Source organism: Opisthocomus hoazin, chromosome 7 (genome assembly GCF_030867145.1).
Source record: "Opisthocomus hoazin isolate bOpiHoa1 chromosome 7, bOpiHoa1.hap1, whole genome shotgun sequence".
In the NCBI taxonomy this organism is placed as follows: Eukaryota; Metazoa; Chordata; class Aves; order Opisthocomiformes; family Opisthocomidae; genus Opisthocomus; species Opisthocomus hoazin.
The window spans coordinates 5,728,886-5,751,716 of record NC_134420.1 but is presented as its reverse complement, the minus strand read 5'-3'; the positions used below and the strand labels follow the sequence as shown (position 1 = coordinate 5,751,716).

At 39.3% G+C, this 22,831-nt stretch overlaps 1 protein-coding gene across 3 annotated transcripts in view; it reads right to left on the bottom strand.

Moving 5' to 3' along the window:
• Positions 1-22,831, bottom strand: part of NELL1 (neural EGFL like 1) — a 302,534-nt gene that overhangs the window by 104,023 nt on the left and 175,680 nt on the right. For all 3 annotated transcript variants that reach the window (XM_075426698.1, XM_075426696.1, XM_075426697.1), the window contains exon 14: positions 15,990-16,112. In XM_075426698.1, coding sequence (XP_075282813.1) covers positions 15,990-16,112 — 123 coding nt within the window. The remainder of the gene's footprint in view (positions 1-15,989; positions 16,113-22,831) is intronic.

Below are 22,831 nucleotides of genomic sequence, written 5' to 3'. Positions count from 1 at the left end.
TGGAGCATGGATGATGTCTCACAGAGTTACCGATTCTCCCTCTCCCTATATATCTATCAAGTCAATATTGATCACGTTACACGAAAGCAGGTAGGGACCAAGTGACTCAGCAGTACACCACAGCAGCACCGAACTCAGACAACCTGGATTTGAAGGGATCACATGAAAGAGGCTGATGAAAGCGAAGGCAGCCCATCCACGCTGCCCGATTTCAGCAAACCGTGTTTAGTACTACCCTCATCTGATCACCCCAAGCACAGAAAACATCACAAATGCTGGTGCTGGTTTCAGAAAAGTTGTCCTAACACAGAAATTCCATAAAATACGTTATCAATACATCAAATCTATACAGCATAGTAAATGCCCCTGTCAAAAAAGAACATATTGATAAATCATACTTTCCCCTCGTCCCAAAACGCAAGTAATTACCGTCACAATTGCACACAACTTGGTGCAACAACACTGCAGTATTGGGCCCTACAGGCTTCCCAGTAGATCATCTGTGATTTATTCTTACACCTGTAGACAAAGTGGAAGCTATTCAAGTGACACAAGTCACAAAAGCTGCTCCACATCTTAAGAACTGATCACGGTATGTATTTCACTACACAATGAAAACAGTTTCATATCAAAAGAAGCTGGAGTCAACTCTCTTTTTGATATGTGGCTTATCCAGTTCTCATTTCTTTTAAAGCAATTGACCAGCTCAACAAATTATTACTGTTTTGCACTGACATGTACTTCAATTTCCTACATTTTGTTTACCAATACAAATTCTGTCTTCTAACATACATTCTTGAAGAAGCAAACTTGCAGTAAAACCATATTTTAGCGACATAACAGTCACAACTTGAACATAAGAAGAATATTGGAATTGTGTTGCACAAACGCTTCTTTCAACATTGTTTAAACGCACAACTACATAGTGAGATTAAGAAATACCATCTGCAACTGCTACGGATCAGATCTGAACCTTCCAAACGTCTGCACTGATTTCAGGCTTGGAAAACAAAAATCACATCAAGCTTCGTGTTGGTTCAAACTTACAAGACCTATGTGTCTTTACGTCATTTTATACCCAGTATTCACTTTCCTGCATCCTTGAAATGACACAGAAAAAAAGATTTCGTATCAGCTAGTTAACATAGCAAGTGAAATGCAAATAACCCTGCTAGCAGAAGATATTTTTACATGATGTCTCACCAATATAATTACCATACATTCACGAGAAAGTCTCACCTGACTTGCTGGAAGACTTTTAAAATTATTGCAGTTGAATGAGAAATACTTAACATGACTGAATAAGGTTGATTATTTAACTGGGGTCTTCTAAGAAAAGGTGGGTAGGCTGGGTTCAACAATAACTCTGGTAATTATATTAGCATCTTAATTACATAAAAATAATACCGGACACGTGACAAAAAATATTAAATTGTCTTCAGGTTACTAAACACAAAGAAAAAAAAATGGGCCTCACACAGTGCTCCAGAGATACCTGAGGTAGCACTGAGCAAGCAGCAAGACGCGACAGTGGAGGCAGCGAAGCAGCCGCCGTCCTCGGCTCTGCGGGCACGCTGAGCGAACACGGCTCGGCACAGCCACTGCGCGCGGGGCTCAGCGAGTCCCTGGCTTTCTGCACCCCTTCACAGGCTTTGGCACAACTGGAGCTGCCCACGAAACTGGGCCATGCTCCACTGCACAGCGTGGAGATGCTCTCGGTCTTCTCCCTTTGCTAAGTGTAAGCAGAATTCAAACATCATTGCACGAAAGCTTCGACTTTCCTCCTTTCTAGTAAGATCGCTTACTTTTCTGACATTTCCACATCTACAGCCATTTATCACTGCACACGCTAAAAAGGCTGTGTTAAAGCCTCTGAATGTGTTCAACAGTCCTCATGAATAAACGTCATTGTCCACATAAATGTGAATAACTGTCTGCACAGGCACCAACTTCAGCATCCTCCACCTACTGCACATTTTATAAACTAGTGCGTTACCAGCTGTAGGGTTAAAATAATTTCCCTTAAATTAGAAGTATTTTCATTCTCGTACAGCAGAGTCAGGCTGTGGATGAGAGAAGCGCTTAAGTGGCTCAGCTAACTGGAGATAAATGTTGCTTTTGCAGTACGCTGAAGTCACCAATATGAGACAGATGGATGCCACCCATGACACTTCAGAGCAATCAGTCCTGTGGGGCGTTTCAGCATTGCAGTACGCTACAAATACAACAGCGGTATCAGAAGAGCGCATGTATTCGTTAAATGGCATGAACAAATTCTTAATGAAGATGTTTTTTCTCATGATACCTGCACAATTTCATGAGAAGCAACAGCTTAAGCTCTCACAGCAGTTTGAAATATGATCTGCCAAATGTAATTTTCAAGGAAAGAACAGGCTATCTGTCCCCTTACGTATTACCTCATTAACATGTGCCTAGCATGCCTGCCTAGAACAGACAGAAGCCTGACTGGTTCTGTCTGGTATGACCTAGGAGGAGACAGTTTACAAGGTTTATCAGGGTCACAGTGTCAGCAGGAACATTAAGGTTTAAATAATAATTAAGTAACTATATCCAGATGCAAATACGTTATGCCACGTTTTAACATTAACATTAAGCTCGGTCACATTCTACAGCACAGTTTATTTGCACTGAAGGCCAGCATATTTCTCACTGACTGGTGGAACACAGCAATATGAGAGATCTTGAAGCCTACACAAAAATCACAGTTCAGAGCTTAGAAACACATCATAAAAGTACCTGAAATTATATTTCGAGATGTATATCATACTACTGTTTAATGTGCAATCTTCAGTTTTAAGTACTCAGCACAAAGAAACACTGCTTACAAATTTCTGATGCCTACCTTTATCAGTGACAGTTAATTACACTTATTTTAATGCATCTGACTTTATGTATTAGGAATAATTTACTGCATTGTTAGGTGTAACTCTCCCAGCAGACATCCAGACCAACAGGACTGGTAATATAAGCAATACATAAAGGGAAAACGCATAGGGAAAGATCAGAAAAAAGCACTCACGCCTCAAATGCGATGTCGACAGAATTTAGGCAACATCATCTAAAAATGCCATTCAGCACTCTTCCCTGGCTCTCCTCTCCATTACAGATCACAGAATACCTCAAGTTGGAAGAGACCCATAAGCACTGTCGAGTCCGACTCCCTGCCCCTCGCAGGACTACCTAAAACTAAACTATATGACTAAGAGCATCATCCAGATGCTTGCTGAACTCTGACAGGTGCCTGCGTTTTGCACAAAAACCTTGAGACACCACATAAACCTCTGCCACAGAATGAGGTGCTGTCAGCTGAGATAAGCAGAAAACAAGCTACCCCAGTCTGTGCGGGACTCCCCACCCCGCTGTCCTCATGCCCAAACACCCAAAGAGCCTGCCAGGGAATCCCACAGAAAGTACTGACTTCCCCCCAGGAGCCTCCAGCCTGGAGCCACACAGGTCCATGGGAATCAAGGCCAGGAGGACATGTCATCATGTCCACTGCTGAAGTGCTCGTCCAGGAGGTGGGGCAGCAGGAGGGTTAACTCTCTCGCTCTGAAAGAAGCAAAACTCTGAGCCCAGCTTCTGCCTGAAAAAAATCACTGTGGCAAGGGAAGCAAGGGATGTTTCCTGTCTTCACTGCCCTCATCCCATGGCTGAACACGTGGAAAACACAGGAGCGGAGAAGTAAGCACAAGGACGCATAGCTCCCTGTGTTGGTGGTTACAGCAAGCAGCCGTAAGATGGAAAGCGTCCTGTCTGTCCTCTACAGCTGTGTGCAGGTGCTTTTTAGTTTCCTTTTCTTTCACCTGATGAACATTTAATGCAATGGGTACAAATACGCAATGGATCAAACCTTAACATCTGAGCTATTTCTGAATTCCAGCGCTTTCACAGCAGTACAAGAATAAATAAATAACGGAGCACCCAAAATCACTTGGCAATAACCATTAGCAACTACTTACAGATTCCCACTCATTTTTATTTTGGCTCCAACTACTTCTCTGTGATGTCACTGAAAATTAGTTTCTAAGTCTTCTAAGCCCGCTCTATTTGCTGAGGATTCAGAGATAAAAGATAGGTGGATTTGGCTATTTAGATATCGTTTCTTCAGATGGGATGAAAACAGCCTCCCCTTGATACCCACAGCAAAAGATGAACGCTTACTGTCTGTGTTTATTCTAACCTGTGTGATATAAACACAGCAAAGCATATGCAGCATAAGACTAAAAAAAAAACACTAAGTGCCTAATTATGTAAGAAGTCTCATTGGAGTCAATAGCTCGCTTTTAGACACACACCTGCTCAGTCAGGTCTAAAATTACCACATTAAGAATTTTCTCACTTGCGTCTCTCCGAAGGCTGAGGGAATACTGCGCTGTGCATGCAGGACTGATTTGATTACCTCAATCTTTTATTGGGAAATAACGTATGTCATGGCAATGTCAGATGACTATTGTTTCCTTTGTTCTGTTCAGAGGGAGGAAATAATAGGTGTCAGGAAAGCAGTACAACCATGTGTCTCAGTAATAAAAGTGGCATATTAAGGAGCATCCGTAAACCATTATAATTAATGCAGGGGAATGGATATTGCCTACTTAAACTCTGCACGAGTTCCAGTAGCTCCACACCCAACTGCCATTTTATTCCGTCCCAGTGCTTTCCACTCACAGCAGCTCCTTTGCAAAGCCATCAGACACTGTGAAATCATCTGCTCAAGGGAACGGGTGGATAAATTTTAATAGTACAAGTGACAGTTGAGAGCAGTTATCCAGCATGTTCATCAGTGGCAGCAAAGGCATCCCATAATCTATGGGAGGCATACACTTATACCCTTGAGGCTGCAACATAATTAACAGGCTACAGAGGAAGATGGATAAGATGGACATGCATTGCTTTTGTTTTTTTAAACAACAAAGGCACATTTGTGAATTTCACATCATTTTAAAATTTCCTACCTTGCTTGACGTGTAGCACGTCGCCTTCAAATAGTCAGTTTTGAAGTTTAGCTTCAAAAAATCTAGCTTGACAATTCCCATCTTTAGGCACATAACAACAAAAAAAAAAAAAAAAAAAAAGAGAAAACAGCAAGCCCCATCAAGGTGACACACTAAGATGCTTGAGTATTTATCGGCAGAACAACAAGATAGGCCACACAGCTCTGACCCTTCAGGAATACCTAAATACGAAATTATTTTTTATGACATACAAATTGTTCATTTTTACTCTGGATGACCAAATTTTAAATCACATTGAGAAGTGGGACCCCTTCAATTCCCACCTCTGCTTGCTTTACTCATACTTCTAACTCCCTCTGCACTTCATGTGTTCTAAGCTATTTTAATTCACATTCTTCTTATAGTTCATGTATTGAATTCACCTAATAATTCATTTTGATGATACAATCTTCACAGCACAGTTTGGTGTTTTTTAGTAGGTTCTGGAATAGATTCTTTTTCACTGCAACATTTCTTTCAGGTACCACTGGCAGTATACTGTTTAAGCTTGCCATTAGTCTTGTACTTAGCATATGCTCACTTAGCATAGCCACATTTATTATTTTTATTGCTGCACACTTTAGATAAGAACTCTACACACACACAGGGGTGCCTCAACTTTCCAGCATGTTGCAGAGGCTAAAACACCAGCACCACTGCGAAACAGTTGAACTGGAGAAATCTTTCCAGATAAAAATACGCAAATTATCCCATCGAACATCCTGCGTGGCTTCCAGATTTGCTCAACAAATGGATGCAAGCTCCAAAACTAGTAAGTCAACCAACGTAACTCCTGCAAGCAAAGGAAGCAATACCTACATGCGAGGTAATCCAAATTATCCTTACTATAAAATACAATTTTCAGTTATGTGGTCTAGTAAACTAGTTGCAAGTTTTTCCTGTGTTGGTTAGCTACAAGAAGCTGCACTGTAGCAAATAATACATCTATTTCTCAAAATAAGTAACAGGTAGTTTTGAGGTGTTTTTTTTTTTAAGACTTTCCCTGTCACTGGGCCCCTGCTTTGCCACAGAGATTCAAAGGATATGCCTTTTGCCATGTCCCTGAATCATCTCAGCTTGCAAATGTTTAATCACATCCTCTTAATATCCTTCCAGCATTCACCATGTTTCACAAGGGCACGCGAGACAGACCAAGGCAGGAGAAGACAAAGCCACAGACGAAAGACACAGCTGGGGAACAGAGGGAACGGGAAGACAACGAGGACTGCAGGAGCTGCAGAGAGGAAAGTCAGCTATAGCACACTCACCTCCAAGCCTGGAACTGAACCCCTTTTCCCACATCCTCCTCCTCCAAAGGCAAGACTACAAAGAGTAACATCATCTTCCTCAAGTTGTGGAAAAACATAAGAGAGCACGAGCTACAGGCCTGTCCTGAAAACCCAGACAAATGCTTGAACAACTAAACTGCCACACTGATACCGGAGAGTTACCATGAAGGCTGCTAAGATACGTTTTCACTCCACTGCAATCAGCTGATAAGAATAATACAGACTGGTTTCTGAAGGACCTGGTAGCATCCTAAATTCAGTACACATGCTGGGACAGCAGCTAATAGTACTAGGGTCACACAACGAATGACAAAACTAACAAACAATGAATACCTGCTTCCAGGACTTCATCTCTCACTGATCGATGCGTCTATACCATGCACTGAATGAGGCAGAGGGATCAAATCCACCCCACAACACCTGTGATTATATCAGCAAGGACTGTATTTCGGCAACGGATGCACGTGACTTAAGATTGAATAGGTGACCTAAATTTTAAATATCCAAAAATGCTTGATTTGGGGGTTTTAGTGTTTCTTTTAGTTTGATTCCTTAGGTATTTTTAAAATACTTTTGATAGTTCCTGTGGAGAAATCACAGCACAATGGTTTAGAACAGATCTATCAGTCTGGGAACAGAGTCTGAATCCTGCACCAGGTACTGGCCGCATGCGTCACATCTGACAAATCACCTGATGTTTTTCACCTTGGTTTACTGTGGTGTGGGAAATTCACAGGAACAGGAGGCTTAAAGAAGTTTTCTAGCTGGGTTCTCTTCCACTGCTATGGTAAAGAACAGCCCCACAAACCTCCTTCGAAAGTCTCAGTAATTCCTTTGTACAAATAAAAAGTACATAAATAAATGACTGGTACTATCCTTACCCAAAAGGGATTTCTCTAATCTCAGACATAAGAACATAAAAATAAATCAACTAGGTCATTCCAGAGGGCCTGCTAGCCCAGCATCCTCTCTCCGACTACAGCCCATAATGAACATCAAGGGAAAGAACAGGCCAAGGATCTGGTGACACTTCCAGATGTTTCCCCATGGCCTTCCTCAAACCAAATATTGTGCACCCACTGGCTGGGATTTTCTTCTGATGTGCAGCAGCTTTCTCACTCTGTCTAGCTTCCTAACCACCCTGTGACCAAGGGTTCTCCAGATTAATTATGTGCTGTGTGAAAAAGTACTTCCTCCCGCCCTGGGGTGACAGCGCAGTAGTACTACTGTTGCCAAAAACAACCACCGCATTGCTCTCATTTTACATTTGGGCAAGGTATTTATATTCAGCTTTCAATATTGTTTGGTTATTTTCTACAGCTAATCGAAAGAATGTCATGGTTTGGGCATCCTCTTGCCTTCTAATGCACCTGTTCCATATACAGTCATCCTGAAATCGTTGCACACTGTAACTGATTTCACAAGAGAGATCGCTCTGTGCCGCTATTGCTGTTGTGCTCCTATGGCAGCACAGAGTCAAGCCCATGCTGCAATAGGGTTTGTGCAGTGACATATTTCAAGATGCTCTTACTAAACTGATTTTTCCCACCCACCAGGAAAAAAATAAGTACTTTGTTCCAAGTAATTGCATGGCAAGCTCCCAGGGCAGGCCAGAAGAGTCATAGATCTTAATAGACTGGGTTTCACACATCATAAGGATTACAAGTTTAAAGCAGACAGCACTGCAGACCAAATGACTGACCACGATGTCTATTGCTCTACTGTCAAAAAAGCAGTAGAGCACAGCCAAGGAGTTCTTTGAATGAAGGGTGTGTTTAAGTACTTCATCAAATTTCAGATTTTAATACTACAAGAAGAAAGAAAAAAGTACTAAATTGGGTAACACGAATGAACCATTCTAGTAGCATTAGAAAACTTCTTCTGGACTTCAGGACACTCAGGATTGGGGTCCTCAAGGGGTTCTGTGACAGAGACGTGGGAGGTGATACACCTGCTGCAAACAGGAGGAGTTACTGATGGAGGTGATATTGAACAGAGTGTAGAAAATAAATACAATGTATGGTGCAGACATTAAAGTAAAACCTTCACACTTTTGCTTTTATTCACTACTCTTTTAAAAGAGAAAGCAACAGATATTGAAGCAGTCCCATGTTCCTATACAACCCAGTTTTGCTGCCCAGGACACTGTGGGGAACATATCTGTTAGCTTGTCATCACCTTCCAATTCTTTTGTACGTGCCGTATAGGACCATGATCCTACGAGTGAACTGCTGATTCTAAATGAACAAACACACACCAAAGCAATAGGAGACAATAAGCAATTGAGTCAGTGAAAGAATCTCCAGTTCAGAATCTGAACCTAGGAGGCCTCATAAACATTCATGAGTAGGTCTGCTGAGCCCTTTGGGCTTACTCATACAAGCAGAAAAACCTGTCAGATTAAGTTTTAAAATATTGCATGTAACTACAGCATCTCTTTCCTTTTATACAGATACAATTGTTGCTCTGGACCGGACCTCTTCAGCAAGCACAAATCAGTGCTACATTCATTTTAAATTAGCTATGAATCTAGAGCAGTGAGCAAATCTGTGACAGCAAAGAGATCAGGATCTGGATTCTGACAAGCTATATAAATCACATTGTTCAAGATTTAGAATGTGCACCAGCTGTGGAAATAGATCATTTAAAAAAATCTCACACACAGAACAGAATCCAATCGGCGGGAAATATCGTGCCCTTAGAGACTGGACCACATAGTGGTGGATATGTATAGCTTAGTTCTTAATACAAAAATAATTGCGCCTGAATTTCAACATCTCACATGATTAAATCTAGGCAATGATGTTTTAGGCAAGAAAAAAAATTATCGTAAATCATCTTAATTTCATCAAAGTTATTTTAAATCATTACAGTCCAAAACCAAACCAAGAACAACATTAGAACTGAGGGAGTTTAAAAAGTATGTGGCAAATAACGTACAAAAGGGAATTTATATAAGTCAAAATCTAAACACAAACACAGCAATTTTAATGACTGCACCACACTTGAGAACTATCTAATCATGAACAAAAAACCAAAGATTCTCACTTTAAAACTTCACACTTTTATATTTATTAATACAGTGGATTTAGGACTATAGAAAATTCACAGCTTCAGTCACACTGTCTTGACTCCGAGTCCAACCACGCCAGTTATAGTAAGAAAAATCTGCAATAATTCTAATTGCACTGTTGTGTAACTATATATTGGTTTAAAATTATTAAATTGGTTACATCTAGAACACTTCACCCAAAAAGTGTGACTATCCAGTGTCTTACACTTGCCGTGGCATCTTCCACAGGTGCCAAGTGACACCAAAATGCATGTGAATGTACTTATCTGCTTTTGCAGTGATTTATTCACTATGTATTAGGTATAAAAAACTACACAAACCTCAAGACTGTGAAGAATGAAGATGAGAATCTCAGCATGAGTCAAAACTCCCATACTCTTTCATGAGACTTGTCAATATTACACCAAAACGGCAATTAAATCCATGATAAGGCATATCAACCATTCAAAGCCTTACAGCTATAAAAAAATTCGAAGGCGATAGGGAAAGACATGTTTGTTCTTTTCCACTTTAGTCCTGGCCTACTTATTATTGACAGTGCACTCCAATGCTCCACAAAGGCTTTCAATTCCACCTCCAACAGACACACGTACATGTAAAAAACATAAACCTAAGTGGCCGTTAGTCACATTACAGTGATCTGATATGCTTTAATACCAAGATATCAGCACATCTGACTGGCTCACATTGCTGACATTTAAAGTTAATCTACCTTAGCATTGCTGATGTCCGTGTAGAAGGGACACAAAAAAGCAGACAACACAGCACAGAAATAATCTGAAAGACTGTTGATTTTTTTTGTTGTTTTCTTTTTTAGCTCTTACTAAAAAATACTCTTTGGTATTTTTCACAGCAGATGAAATTTCATAACTGATGAAAATTTCTTTGTCTTTCATAATCTATTTACTACACCATCACCATACTACACTGGAAGTTATACAACTTCTTTCATGGGCACGTCTTTCAGATTACAAAATGTATTTCAGACTTTAAAAAAATACCTGCTTGGAAACAAAGAAGAAAACTGCAATGAAGAAAGCTCTCAGACTGACATTTGTTAAAAGAACATGTCCATCCAATTATAATTTGTGATTAAAACCGTGTAAAATAGGCCACCTTACTGATTTGCACCAAACAGAAGCAATTTGCAAGTTTGTGATGTACTCTGGTTGTCAGTAAATATTCTGAGTGCATTATGAATAAAGACTCCATATGATTATTCCCATTACCTTATAGAAGATAAGAGTACCTCTTTGAAACTCAGTTACTTTTCACATCAGATTCCTAATAAATTATTCATGAAGAGATCAGTAAGTTCATCAGTAACAACCGCACTCCCGAACGCACCTTCCAATGCAAATTTATATGAAGAACCACAGTACCACTAAGAAACTAATCTGGACTTCCAGATTATACCAGAACTGAACCACTTAAAAATAATGGCTTTCGTCTTTAAGACTCCACCATACACCGAGTTGTAATCCCTTAAGTGTCTCCTGTGATATGTGGGAGAATATAATGGGGGGGGGGGGTGTGTGTGTGTGAATCATATTCTATTCATATTCTATACTCTGGCAGAAATAAACCATTCTACAGCCTGAATACTAATTAGAATAAACACTGTTTTCAGTTTTGTTTCACAATACCTGATGCTTCCCTGCCCAGGCATCAGTCATATTGCACATATTTGCTTTAAACTTTGAGTGTAACTAAATCCACCTCATTTAATTATCCTAATAAATTTATACCTCAATAGAAACCACTAATGAGATATTAATAACAGACTAAATATACCTGTTAGACAGACTATACAAGTAAAATACAAAAGCACAATGAAAAATATTTGCACTTAAGTTCTAGACTTCTGTTCATTCCCCACTAGTGATATATGAAAAAAAGATTAGCAAACACACCTCGTCTGTGTTTCAGAACAATTGCCCCTGTTTACCATCCAAGTATATTCAAGGCCACTTCCAGTTTTCTGATAATATATAAGGACTTCTATGGGCAGAATTTATACTTTACAACAATCATTTGGAACAAAATACCAAGAGCTAGGACAAGGATTCTATACTACATCTCGGTCTCCTTGTACAAAAGAAGACAACTGATTTCAACAAAACCTTGCTGGTGACTTGCACATTGCTCATGCTACAGAGTCAGATCTATAGCCGCTACAAAATCTGGTGGGTGGGGTTTTCTTTGTTTGTTTGGAGACATTTAGTCCCAAATACCACCAATTATTTGATGACACATGCTGATGTTTCAGTGTACCTTGGCTCCTTTCTTTGACTTCACTCAGTGGTACAAGGCATAAGCCTGTAATAAAGTTCTGCTAAACTGTAGGGCTGCACATCCCACAGCAAATATTGTCTAACTACCATCTCGGTAAGGTAAAGTAGGTGGTGGAGCATGAAGTTCTTTATGTTTTCACAAATGACACATCCCACTTCAACATGTCACTTCCACAGCATCCGGTGCAACATTGCCAAGTGGAGCTGGAACCAGAACTTGTCAAGACAAAAAGCAGAGAAAGACGTTTTTCCTGTACACATTTTCCAGCCTCCCAGATTCAAGCCCAGCCAAGATTTGACACATAAACACTGCAACAGTACACAGACCAAGAGCCTCTATAGTCTAAATATGGTATTTAGCTCTGTATTCAATATCCCTGGGTCTTCAGCTAGAGTCACGACAGTGAGTCTTACTCATTTTGAACATGACAGAGTTTTACCCTCTCACACACACAAACCTGTCTGCAGGTGATGAGTTATTCATAAACCTGGCTGTCCTAGCTTCAGACTTCTTTCATCTAAGCATTGCCACTAATCACCGCCTTCCCACAGGGTCCATTCTGATGGACACATTGCTAAGTACCACACTGTACCAGGCAGACATTTGCCCACTACACGCTTTTTTTTTTTTTTCCACTAGTACATCCCGTTGCTAAACAAATTTTTATCACCTTTCCCTTTTTCCCTAGGCTAACTGCCTTTACTGGACTATTAAATCCTATCCTGAAGTTTACTGAAATTGCTCCAATTGTCTTTATTCCACCCTCACCGATGAATTCTATAATTAATTTACAGAATTCAAGTAAACAAGCATGGCATGAGCCTTCTGTTACCCACCATACAACTTCATCTATTTCCCAAAACACTATTACTTCTTTTGAATTTTTTTGTTTCCTTCACAGAAAAGAGCAACTTCACAGATCTGTAGATTCAGAATCTCTCTTATTCAACTAATTACACCTCTGTCCTCTGGCTTCACTGCTGTAGTTTCATCCAGCAAAGATATCCCTATTTGACTTTTCATTTTCTGAGGAAATCCTGAGATACAATCTATCTGATTCTGGGTCCAGTACTCTGTCAAATTTACTAATGGTGATGGTACAGCACTGTCCTGCCTTGTCATTTCAGCTCCCCTCAGCCTCATTCTGTTCCAATCTACTGCCAAAATTTCAGTGTCTGAGGTGCTAAAGCCCACTTCTTACAGTGAAATTGAGAGCATCCATAGGGAATAGGTCTTATTTGTCTCTATTACACGGTCTCACTGTCCATATATTGGTAACTACGTATTTATTAAGATTTTCTAATGTTCATCTCCACTTCTCTTTCCATTTCTATGTCACTTCAACTACAACAGTAACTATTTTAATGCAGAAGTGCATTTGGTCTCAGTCTGCGCCCTTTTCTACCACCTTTCTTCATGAGTTTCCACATCCAGTTTGACACAATCCAGTTCTTAATCACACAGTCTACTCTACCACGTTTACAGTAAAGCAATGCCTTATGCATGAAATTTATTTTTCTACTCAAGAAGTGTGGCAGCCTGATCATACAGATTTAAAAAAATTTGCTTTCCTTTTCAACATTTGTTTTTTGTTTTTATTTCTAAATCCCCAGCAATCATAATATTCATATCCAGATTATGTCTGTCCTTTTCATTTCTCCATACTTTTCACAAAAAACACAAATATCACAAATTCCTGCCAGAGAAATTCCACTATATTTACCAGTAGTTCACCATGCAATTTAATTTAACTACACATACAGTTTCTGTACTGAAATACAAATAACAGTACTCTCGGTTTTTTTATAAAGACTTTCACAGTGTCATCCAGTAAAGTCAAAAAGAAACAGTACTTTGATTTCATTTTTTATGACATTGCTGAAATAGACTGTAGAATCAAGCACAAAGCCAGCCCTTTTCTCTCATTATAAAATCATAAGTTTGCTATTTATGGTTTTGTTAGACAATATTAATAAGCTTTCTTCGTGAAATACAGAGATACATTATTTCAGTATTAGTTGCAACAGCTGTTTTGTGTATGTACACTTCTATAACATTTAAAATTTTATAAAGCACTTCTAGATGACTCAAGACAAGAAACATTTATCATCTCTTCAGACAGTATTACATTAAACTTATCACCTTAGCTTATACCTGTTTTCCTCCAGTTTATATCACCTGAAGATAAAGACCCAAAAGTACAAGACATCATGAGCAGTTTATAGTTGTCCTGATGAGTTCACACCTCCTGCCTTGTGCCAATCCTAGCATCTGTGTAAGGAAACCGCTGTGATTAGTAACTGATAACATATCACTGTAAAACTTGGTAAAAAGAGAGGCGAAAGTGGGGTTTCTGGTGCCACCACGGGCAGAATGGGATCATAGCTGCAATTCGCAGTCCAGACTTGTACAAACTTCCAGTGACCACAGAACCACAGGCTGAAAAACTCAGACCACTACTTTACACTGAGTGCTTTGCTATTTACTAATATGCACACCATTCTACTATTAGCTGGTTTGCAGTAGTAACTATTCCATGCAGTGCCAAATTATTCTTATCCATAATGACTTTAATAATTATTAGACTGCAAACCCCTTTCTATAATCTCCAGTTTTCTTCGCAATTTATTCTTCCCACTCAGAATATAAGAACGCACTTTGTTTCCTCTATTTCCATGTACGCTTATCTCAAAGACAACTGTAAGTACATTTGCATGTGCAATTCAAGGCACACTAAAAAAAATGTAAGTAATATATATTTTATCCACAACTCAGATTTCAACAGAGCTTGGAGGATAAAAACATTATGGCATTTGTCCAGTGCAATTCCATTACTTCAACGTTACTAGATTAATAAATATGCAGTAGGAGTTTCGCTTTGCGTTTTTGGCACATTAAACCAAATATCCAGGTGTGCAAATGAAGAAAACCAGGGAGAAAACATGATTTTTATGAGTTAATCCAAACATCCCTGTTTCAAAGAAATATGATTAAGCGTTTGTCTTGTTGTATTACCCTCAAAAAAAAAACAAAACACCAAACTAAAAAAAGTCAGAGACAGGCTGTTCAGTCAGACTTCCCTGAAACTATAGTTGCTTATGCTGCAATTTACATCCACTGCAATCAATGACGGAAACCATACTACAATAACTTCTCCCCAGTATCACCTCTTCATCTTTAGCATAGACAGACCAAGGCTGAACTTGCCCACTATTTTCATAACGTTTCTGTATTCCTTCTTCAGTCCCTACAAACCATTTTACAGTTTCAAACACAGGGATGCTCTCGTGCAGATGGACAGTACCCGAAGAAAGCCATATAAAAAAGTAATCATATGTTATATGCTAATTCAGCAGCTGACAGGCTAATCTTGGTGAAGAACTTTAGCTTGAAACAAGAATGACATCAATCTTCCTTCTCCTTTAAGGAATTGCTTGGCCAATTTACAACATTCTGAAAAACTAATATCCAGCCTCTTGTGCCCCCAAACTAAGTACAGAATATTTCACCCAGTACATTCCTCAATTGCAAGAGTTGTCATCTCAAAAAAATTAAAAGTTAGTTTTCTATTACTGTAATTTCATTTAGAAGGTATACAATCCCAGGCAAGACAAAAAATAGCTTTTTGAGACAAACATAATTCATGAACGCATGAGTTACAACTCAATAGTACTTCACAACACAGCCCTCACTACTAAACCACCTAGTTAATATATTCCCTCCTCTGTCTTTATATAAACACACTTGTTTCTCTACAGGAACAAAATGAAAAAACCTACCCTCAATAAATGACTCACCACTCCACAGAAAGCAGAGCTGGCTATGAGTATTTCTTGTTTACGTAACTGAGAAATCTTCAAAACACATGTTTAAAGGTAAAGATTTAAAAAAAAAAACAACAACCGTCTTCTGACATGAGTAGCCAAAAGACAACCATATGATGTTAGCATAAAAGACAATTAACCTAATTTAAAAGGCATCTGCTTAAATTTTAAAAGCCCAAGGGACAGCACATACCATCCACAGTCTATAAAAGTATGAACAGTTAAAGGCTGAATGATATTAGTTCAAATGACAGTATTCGGTGACAGTAAATGAAAAGTACCTTTCTTCTAGCATTCCAAGAACATTTCCTTCTTGCTGAAAAGTTATACAGATTAATTCCCCATCATCTCCATGCATACTCTGTTTACCAGATGATAAATCTTACAGTGAATCATTGACAGAATCCAGCCATTGCAAGTTACCAGAACATAGGTGACTGTCAGAAAATATTAATAGTCTGCCACTTTGCTGGTGTTTCTAGAGGAACAGACTTACCTCGGCAGATGGTCCCATTCCCCACATATCCAGGTTTGCAGGTGCAGCTATGTCCCCTGACAGTGTTAGTACAGATTGCATTCTCATCACAGTTATGCTGTTCGCTGCCACACTCATCATGCTCTACAAGGGGGAGGAAAATAAATAGAAAAAAAAAATTACAAGAAAGAAAGTGAGCTTTGCAGTGTGATGTGGCGACATTTGAAAACCAAATGGAATTACAAGGTTACGTCAATGGCCGAATGCTGGGAGTTTGGTGTGGAGCCAGCTATGGGTCTGCTTCAATTATGAAACTCAAGAACATGTGCATGGTGACAACAGATTAATTAGGCACAAAACCAGGGAAAAAACCCAAAGAATCTGTGAGGAGGCAAAGCATGGCTAGGACAAAAACCCATGAAGAATATTATCACAGGAGAATATCTGCTGTGAAGACTAACCTTTACATCACTGTCCATCACCAACAGTAATAACGATAAATACAAGGTACATGAACACGAGAGGGCCCTATCAGCACGCCCTTTACATGCACAGTTCAGTCGTCACAGCCCCTTGCTCTAACGCATGCTGAGCTGACTCCTTCTCTACTAGCGTGCGAGAACATTTTACATTTTTAGAGTACCATTCATACTACCGAACCCCAAAGAGACCTCCAGACAAACGGGCCATATTTTGCTTTCATCCTGCAACTCCAACTGCTGCCACTGAGCCCAATTTGCTACAGCTCCTGCGCTTTACTCTCCTGCTACGTTTTTTTCTAGTACAGCATCAGTCAGAGGTGGCGAGCTACCTGACCCTGAAGTTTCTCGCTTCTTCCTGCAATTACTAGGAGCTTCCCTCATGCATTAGGATAGCAAAAATAAACCCACAATGTTATCTTTGCACTGGTGGATATACCATTTTGTTCAGTGGAATCAAGAGGATACAATGAAATTTCTTAAAACCATACAAAAGAAAACAGACATAATCAAAAATCAGGATGTGGAATCCTTCTTCATAGTCTTCATTTATGCTGAGGCAGTCTGACAAGAGATAAAAGGTGTCCCTTTCTGGAATCAAGGATTTAGTTAAACGTACCAGTGAATAATGGGCGTTAAAAGAACTGAGGACTAAATTTAACCTTCTATAGAAGACTACAGAGAGAGGTAGTGCCTCTAAAACATGAGCTACGTACTCGTTTTTACAGACTCTGAATTATGGCCTTTGGAAGAGCCTCTCCACTGAGAGCAACAGCATCACAGGCTTCACCAGGCTGAAGCTCATCTCTGCAATGCCCTCACTTTACCATAGTACAGAATGACAGACGCTTTCAAGATAACTCAAGACACATGTAGATGTGAATGGTGGCTTCCAAAGAACCCTCCAAACCAAATACTTCTGGAACACTGTTGATAACTATTTGCAGAACATATATCTGACATATGTTTTCTATTTTTCAAATACATTTGACAGCAAAATGATACGGATTGCAACCATTTTCTTTTAAAGAGCATCAAAGCGATATATCACTCACTCACTCTTCGCTTTTAGCACGAAACTCTCGTACACCCACACTGAAATGTGCCTGGCTTTAGCTGATAAATTCAGTCTTACATTTATACATGTTAGTTTATGTTGGTCCCTAGCTCTGCTTATTAATTCACTTCAGCTCTTTTCCAATTTTCAGATGCCTTACACATTCTGAATGCTAGGCTTCTTTGAGGGCTGCCTGTTCTCTCCTACATCTTTTAGGACACTGTAGCACAGCTCGATTCTTGCCACTCTGGTCTCACGGTGCTCAGACTGCTGGGTCAGACACAAAAAGTATCGAGCTACCCTCCCCAAGGAAGTGCTTAGCAGGCAGATGAAGCTGAATGATGCTTTCTTTGAAGAGACACCCCCTTCTCCACAATCTCTTGCTCCCCTTGCTATTTTTCTTTGTTATTGCCATTAGCTTTCACGTGTTCATATTCAAGCTATAACGAGAATGCCTTTGAGATACGCACATGTACACACAAGAACATTCCTACCCAAACAACTGCCAAAATTAGTTGATTACTTTCTCAGCACTTCAAGTATAAACAAAAGATCTCCCAGTGGCAACATACGTGTTCTGCCAAAACACACAAGAGATTATGCTCTGCTATGTTGTTCTAGGACTTTGACAATGCAAATCATTGTATTTACCACTCCTGCAGATGCACAGATGCTGGCAATATTGAAAGGTTTAGCACTGACAAAGGTGCTTCCCCACTTTCATACTTAAAACAGAGGCCAGTTTTGTCTAAGCTGATATAATTAAAGAAGTTAGCAACAAATCTGACCATGGGAACCTGCCCTTTGTGAGACTTCCCGATGCTGCTAGCACAAGGAGGACTAAAGGATCCTCGTCTGCACGAGGAATCCCAAGATTTCTTAGCAGCAATATGGCTGCAACGATGGGAACTTTAAATGAAATTTTCCCTGGTGTAGAGATGTTTATAGATGATGCTGCTACAGGCCTAATAAGAATGAGAAAACATTGATTTTCTGTCAAGGTACAAAAATCTTTTAGTCCAGATGGAAAAACCCTTAAGATTCTGTCAGTAGTGAGTTATCTGGGGTTTCTGTCTCCCTCATCAGAGATCATCCTTTGGAGCGCCTGGTGTTCACATTGCAAAGTGAGCATGGAAAGTGGGCTCACGTTTATTTTAAACTCCGAGGAGATTACAACCAATTTGCAAAGAACATAGCTTTCTTACGCACATCGCTCTGCAAAAATCCTGCATTCAAGCACGTCAAACAGAACCTGCTTTTGCTTTTATGTTATGGTAAATACTACCTGACTAGACAGCAGTCAAAGACTGGAAGGACAGCATGAAACAAGTGAAAGGAGTCACAAACGGTATCACTGCGAAGCACCGGAGAGGGGAGAGCAGAGACAAAAATCTCCATCTTATCTTATGTTAACAATTTCTCTCTTGCAGCTGAAAATGAGAAGCACAAGAAAGCGGACTCTAAAAGACAAAACCAAAAGTAATTCATAATTTTTTTTTATACACACACATATATACACGTAGATACAAACAAATACGCTGCCATGCCCAAGAATGAAACTATCATTATTAAGTTTGATTGAAGTCTTTCATCTCTCTGTGACTTCTGTTTGTTAAATAATACACACAAAAAGAGCTTATGATCAAAGACAAAAAGAACTGGCAGGCTTATTGAGAAGGACAGTACTGCAGGATGCAATTCCCTGACACAACACTCATTCCCCTGGATTATTAATATCCATTTCAAGATGCAAGTATCATTTCAGAAGAACGGTTACAACAGCAGCACCATTCTTTGCTTACAGACAAGTTAGTTTATTTACAAAATCTCTGTAAATTATGTTCAGCATTAGTATTTCTGTTACTCAGGAATCCTGGCTATTGCCACCTTTATTCTGTGCTTTGTCTTTGATAAAGCCAGAAAGATTACAATCAAATTTTATATTTTTTGTGCCTCTGCTTCCCTCCATAATACACAATATTACAAGATTCTAATTTTTTTTAGTAGCTGTCATTCTTCTGAAATCCTCAAATACCATTTTACAGAAAATTAAAGGATATCAATCTTCTATCACACAAAAAAAATAGAAGAATCAAATACAAACTGCTGGCTTTCCTTCTACTTAATTTTTTTCCTGCAAGCACAGATAAGGCATTAAAGGCTACCTCAGCTCTGAAGCTTCAGCTCACCTGTCTCTGTTTCCTAGCCACCAAGCTACAGCCAAAGGCCAAACTTAGCAAACTACACAGTTCAACCTAACATTTTCCTTCTGGATAAAAAGAAACCTTCTAGAAATTCCAAAAGCTTTCATGAACTTTTCTAAAATCCTCAAGAATATCTTGTTTTCTGAGTTCACAAGCTGGCCTGGTTCAGGTGTGAAGCAATGATGATAAAGTTCATTCTTACCTCAGCCTTTTTCTGAGGATGGCCATCAGCCTCCAAAAGCACTTCAAAGACCCCTGGTAAGAAATGAGTCATCCTTTTACAGTAACTTCTCTCTGCCACCTGTGTTGTACGGCTCTGCGCAATCAGCTCTGGGTGTCCTCTATGCACACATTAAGCAATGCTTCAGTTTTGAAGAACTAGGGCCTTTAAACAAACACCTCTACAGAAAACTTGTATTTGAAAAAGCTGTCACTGGAAAGTCAACCCTGGTTAACTGCTTGTCTCAGGCAACCGAAATTACATCAACAAGTCCACTCCAACAGGTCTGGGGACACTGATGTTTATACGTGGGCAGTGTTACATGACAGCACACGTACAGTGGTTGAAGATAAGTATTACAGTTATCGCTGCTTTGTTCATAGGCCACCTAATAAAAATAAGCTTATCTTCATGATTAGAATACTCAGGAGCTGTCTGAAAGAATTTGTTTCAATAGTACATGGCCTTACAGAGACAACCACCACATAAAAAGCAAAGTTAATTCACCAGAAAACAGTTTCATGTAGATAGTTGCATATCCTATTATAAGAAGCACCGATGCATCCTACAAATGGCAGAAAACCACCTCCCACCAAAACACAGGCTGGTCTGCGAGCACGTTGATATTAGGGCACACACAATACCTCCTTTTTCCTAAAATCCCAGAGAAGAAACTAGTTACAATGCAATGGGAAAACATGGACTATTTGCTGTTAAAGTCTCAGTAACATGAAACAAATAAGAAACTGCTGAAACAAGTACAATTACCAGACTGCCATGGAGAGAGCTGTGACCACACCACATCCCCTGTACTGGTGTGCGTGCTCGAGGCAGACGAACCCCAACTAAGCAAAGAGCACCGCACACCAACATCTGCAACATCAGCAGCCAGCATCTACTGCATACATACATGAAAAAAACCAACAGTTGAATAATACCCGAGGCAGCATAAGACCAGGAACACAACTCCATGTCTGCTAACAGAACACTCACTAAAAAGGTCAAGGTTCTGCTAATAGCTGTATCAGCTACACCTTCAGCAGCAGCAGAATAATCAATCATGACGCATTTCAGCTGTGAAGCCACTGGCTTCAATTTTAAGCAGACCTTTAGCCTCCTTCAAAGCACAGGTACCTATTTAGGCTAATGAAGTTAAAGCTTCTACAGGTTGTAGCTGCTCCTGCACACCTTAAATGAGCAAGGATTCCAGCTGGTCCACCAATAATATGTAACCTGCTGATGGCTGATCACTTCAGTGTGAAGTATAAATAACAACATTCAAACAAAGACAAAATAGTCAGCAAAAACAGGCACCTGTATTTCTGCCAAATCTTCCATATCCATCCCATTTTTCTAGCCTAATCTTGCTGAGGAATCACATTACTACTTTTATTTTGTGATACTTGAAAAATGCCTTCTGTTCTGGGCTAAACCGAACTGGAAGAATGCAGTGGGAAAAGCACTGGAGATGGGGAGGGAGCATGCCATACAACGATTTTGTCTGCCTGAAGTAGTGTATTCTGCATGAAGCCACCCACACCTTATTGCAAAACTGTTTATAAGGAAAAACAACCACACAAAAGTAATTCAGAACACATTCAAAGTAAAAAAGGATTTATTTGTCCTATATTTATACAGGCACAACTATCTAAACATATAAATAAACAATTATAGGCAAACACAAATTTTTTCCATTCGTATGTACACGGAATGTAGTGTTTGTGAAAGGTTCTAAGCAGCCCTGACAACTGGCATCAGAAGAACTGTCAGTATTTAAAAATGGCGTATTTCTATACTCTGGAAGTTTGGGGTATTTTTACTAGAGAGATCTTTTCGATAAAATCTTTTTCTATTCATTATACAAGAGGAAGACGGCCTTTGCTTGTATTTTGTGTGCATATTTTATTAAATGCATTTTTCAGAGATACTACAGAATTTCTAGGATGCTTCTGTGTTCCCATGCTGAAAGAGACAACACCATTAGACTTACTGGATTTCTATGGGCTCGAAAGGCAGGATCTACTCTGCTTTAGCTTTCTTTTTTTCTTTCTCTCTTTTCTGCCAGTGCTTGGAATTACTCAAGTAATTGTATTCTTGCATACTTTGTCTGAAATATTTAATAGAAAATTAGAAACATAGACTGAAAATATATAGCAAACAACACATAGTAAAGCTAAGAATCTTTTGGTCAAGAGTTGTAACTAACGTAACATCAGGATAGCTTTCCCTTGCACAGTTCAAAAGCCAATAATGGGTTTAAAACTTATAATTTCTAAAAGGTACATTTGACACAGGATTTATTTTTCAGCAGGATTGTCGACCTTTTTATCTTTATTTTCTTTAAATAAGGATGCTCTTTGAAAGAGGACCAACACTGGAATGCAATTACTGGAGACATATCCCATTGAATGGCCTTTCACCATAGCTACTCTCGCTTCTCACTACAAGAAAATGCTTCAATTTAAACTTGCTTACAAGATGGAAACAATTTTCTTACTGTAAGGATTTTCTTCCATTAGTTGCCCAAAGCCTTCATACTTTAATAATAAAACATTCATCTTTAGAAAACATTGTGCAAAGATTCTGACTATTTCTATTTATTCTTATTTTTACAACATTGAAAGGAAATTTAAGTTGTTCTCCAGGTTGCTGAGATGACCATCTGCTTCTGCAGTATGTAACCACAAATGCAGCAAACATTTCTCTACACCAGGAGCCTTACAACAGAGAGACAACTCACAGAATAGCAAGGTCATCCAGCGCTACCATTGTTTATTAATACAGAGACCATTTATATAGAGTACATGCCCTAATGTAAAATTAATTAGCTATCTGGCAACAGTTAAGCAATGGCCTTCGGAAACTCCAAAAGGAGAAAGCCACCTCTCCAAATACTTTTAAAA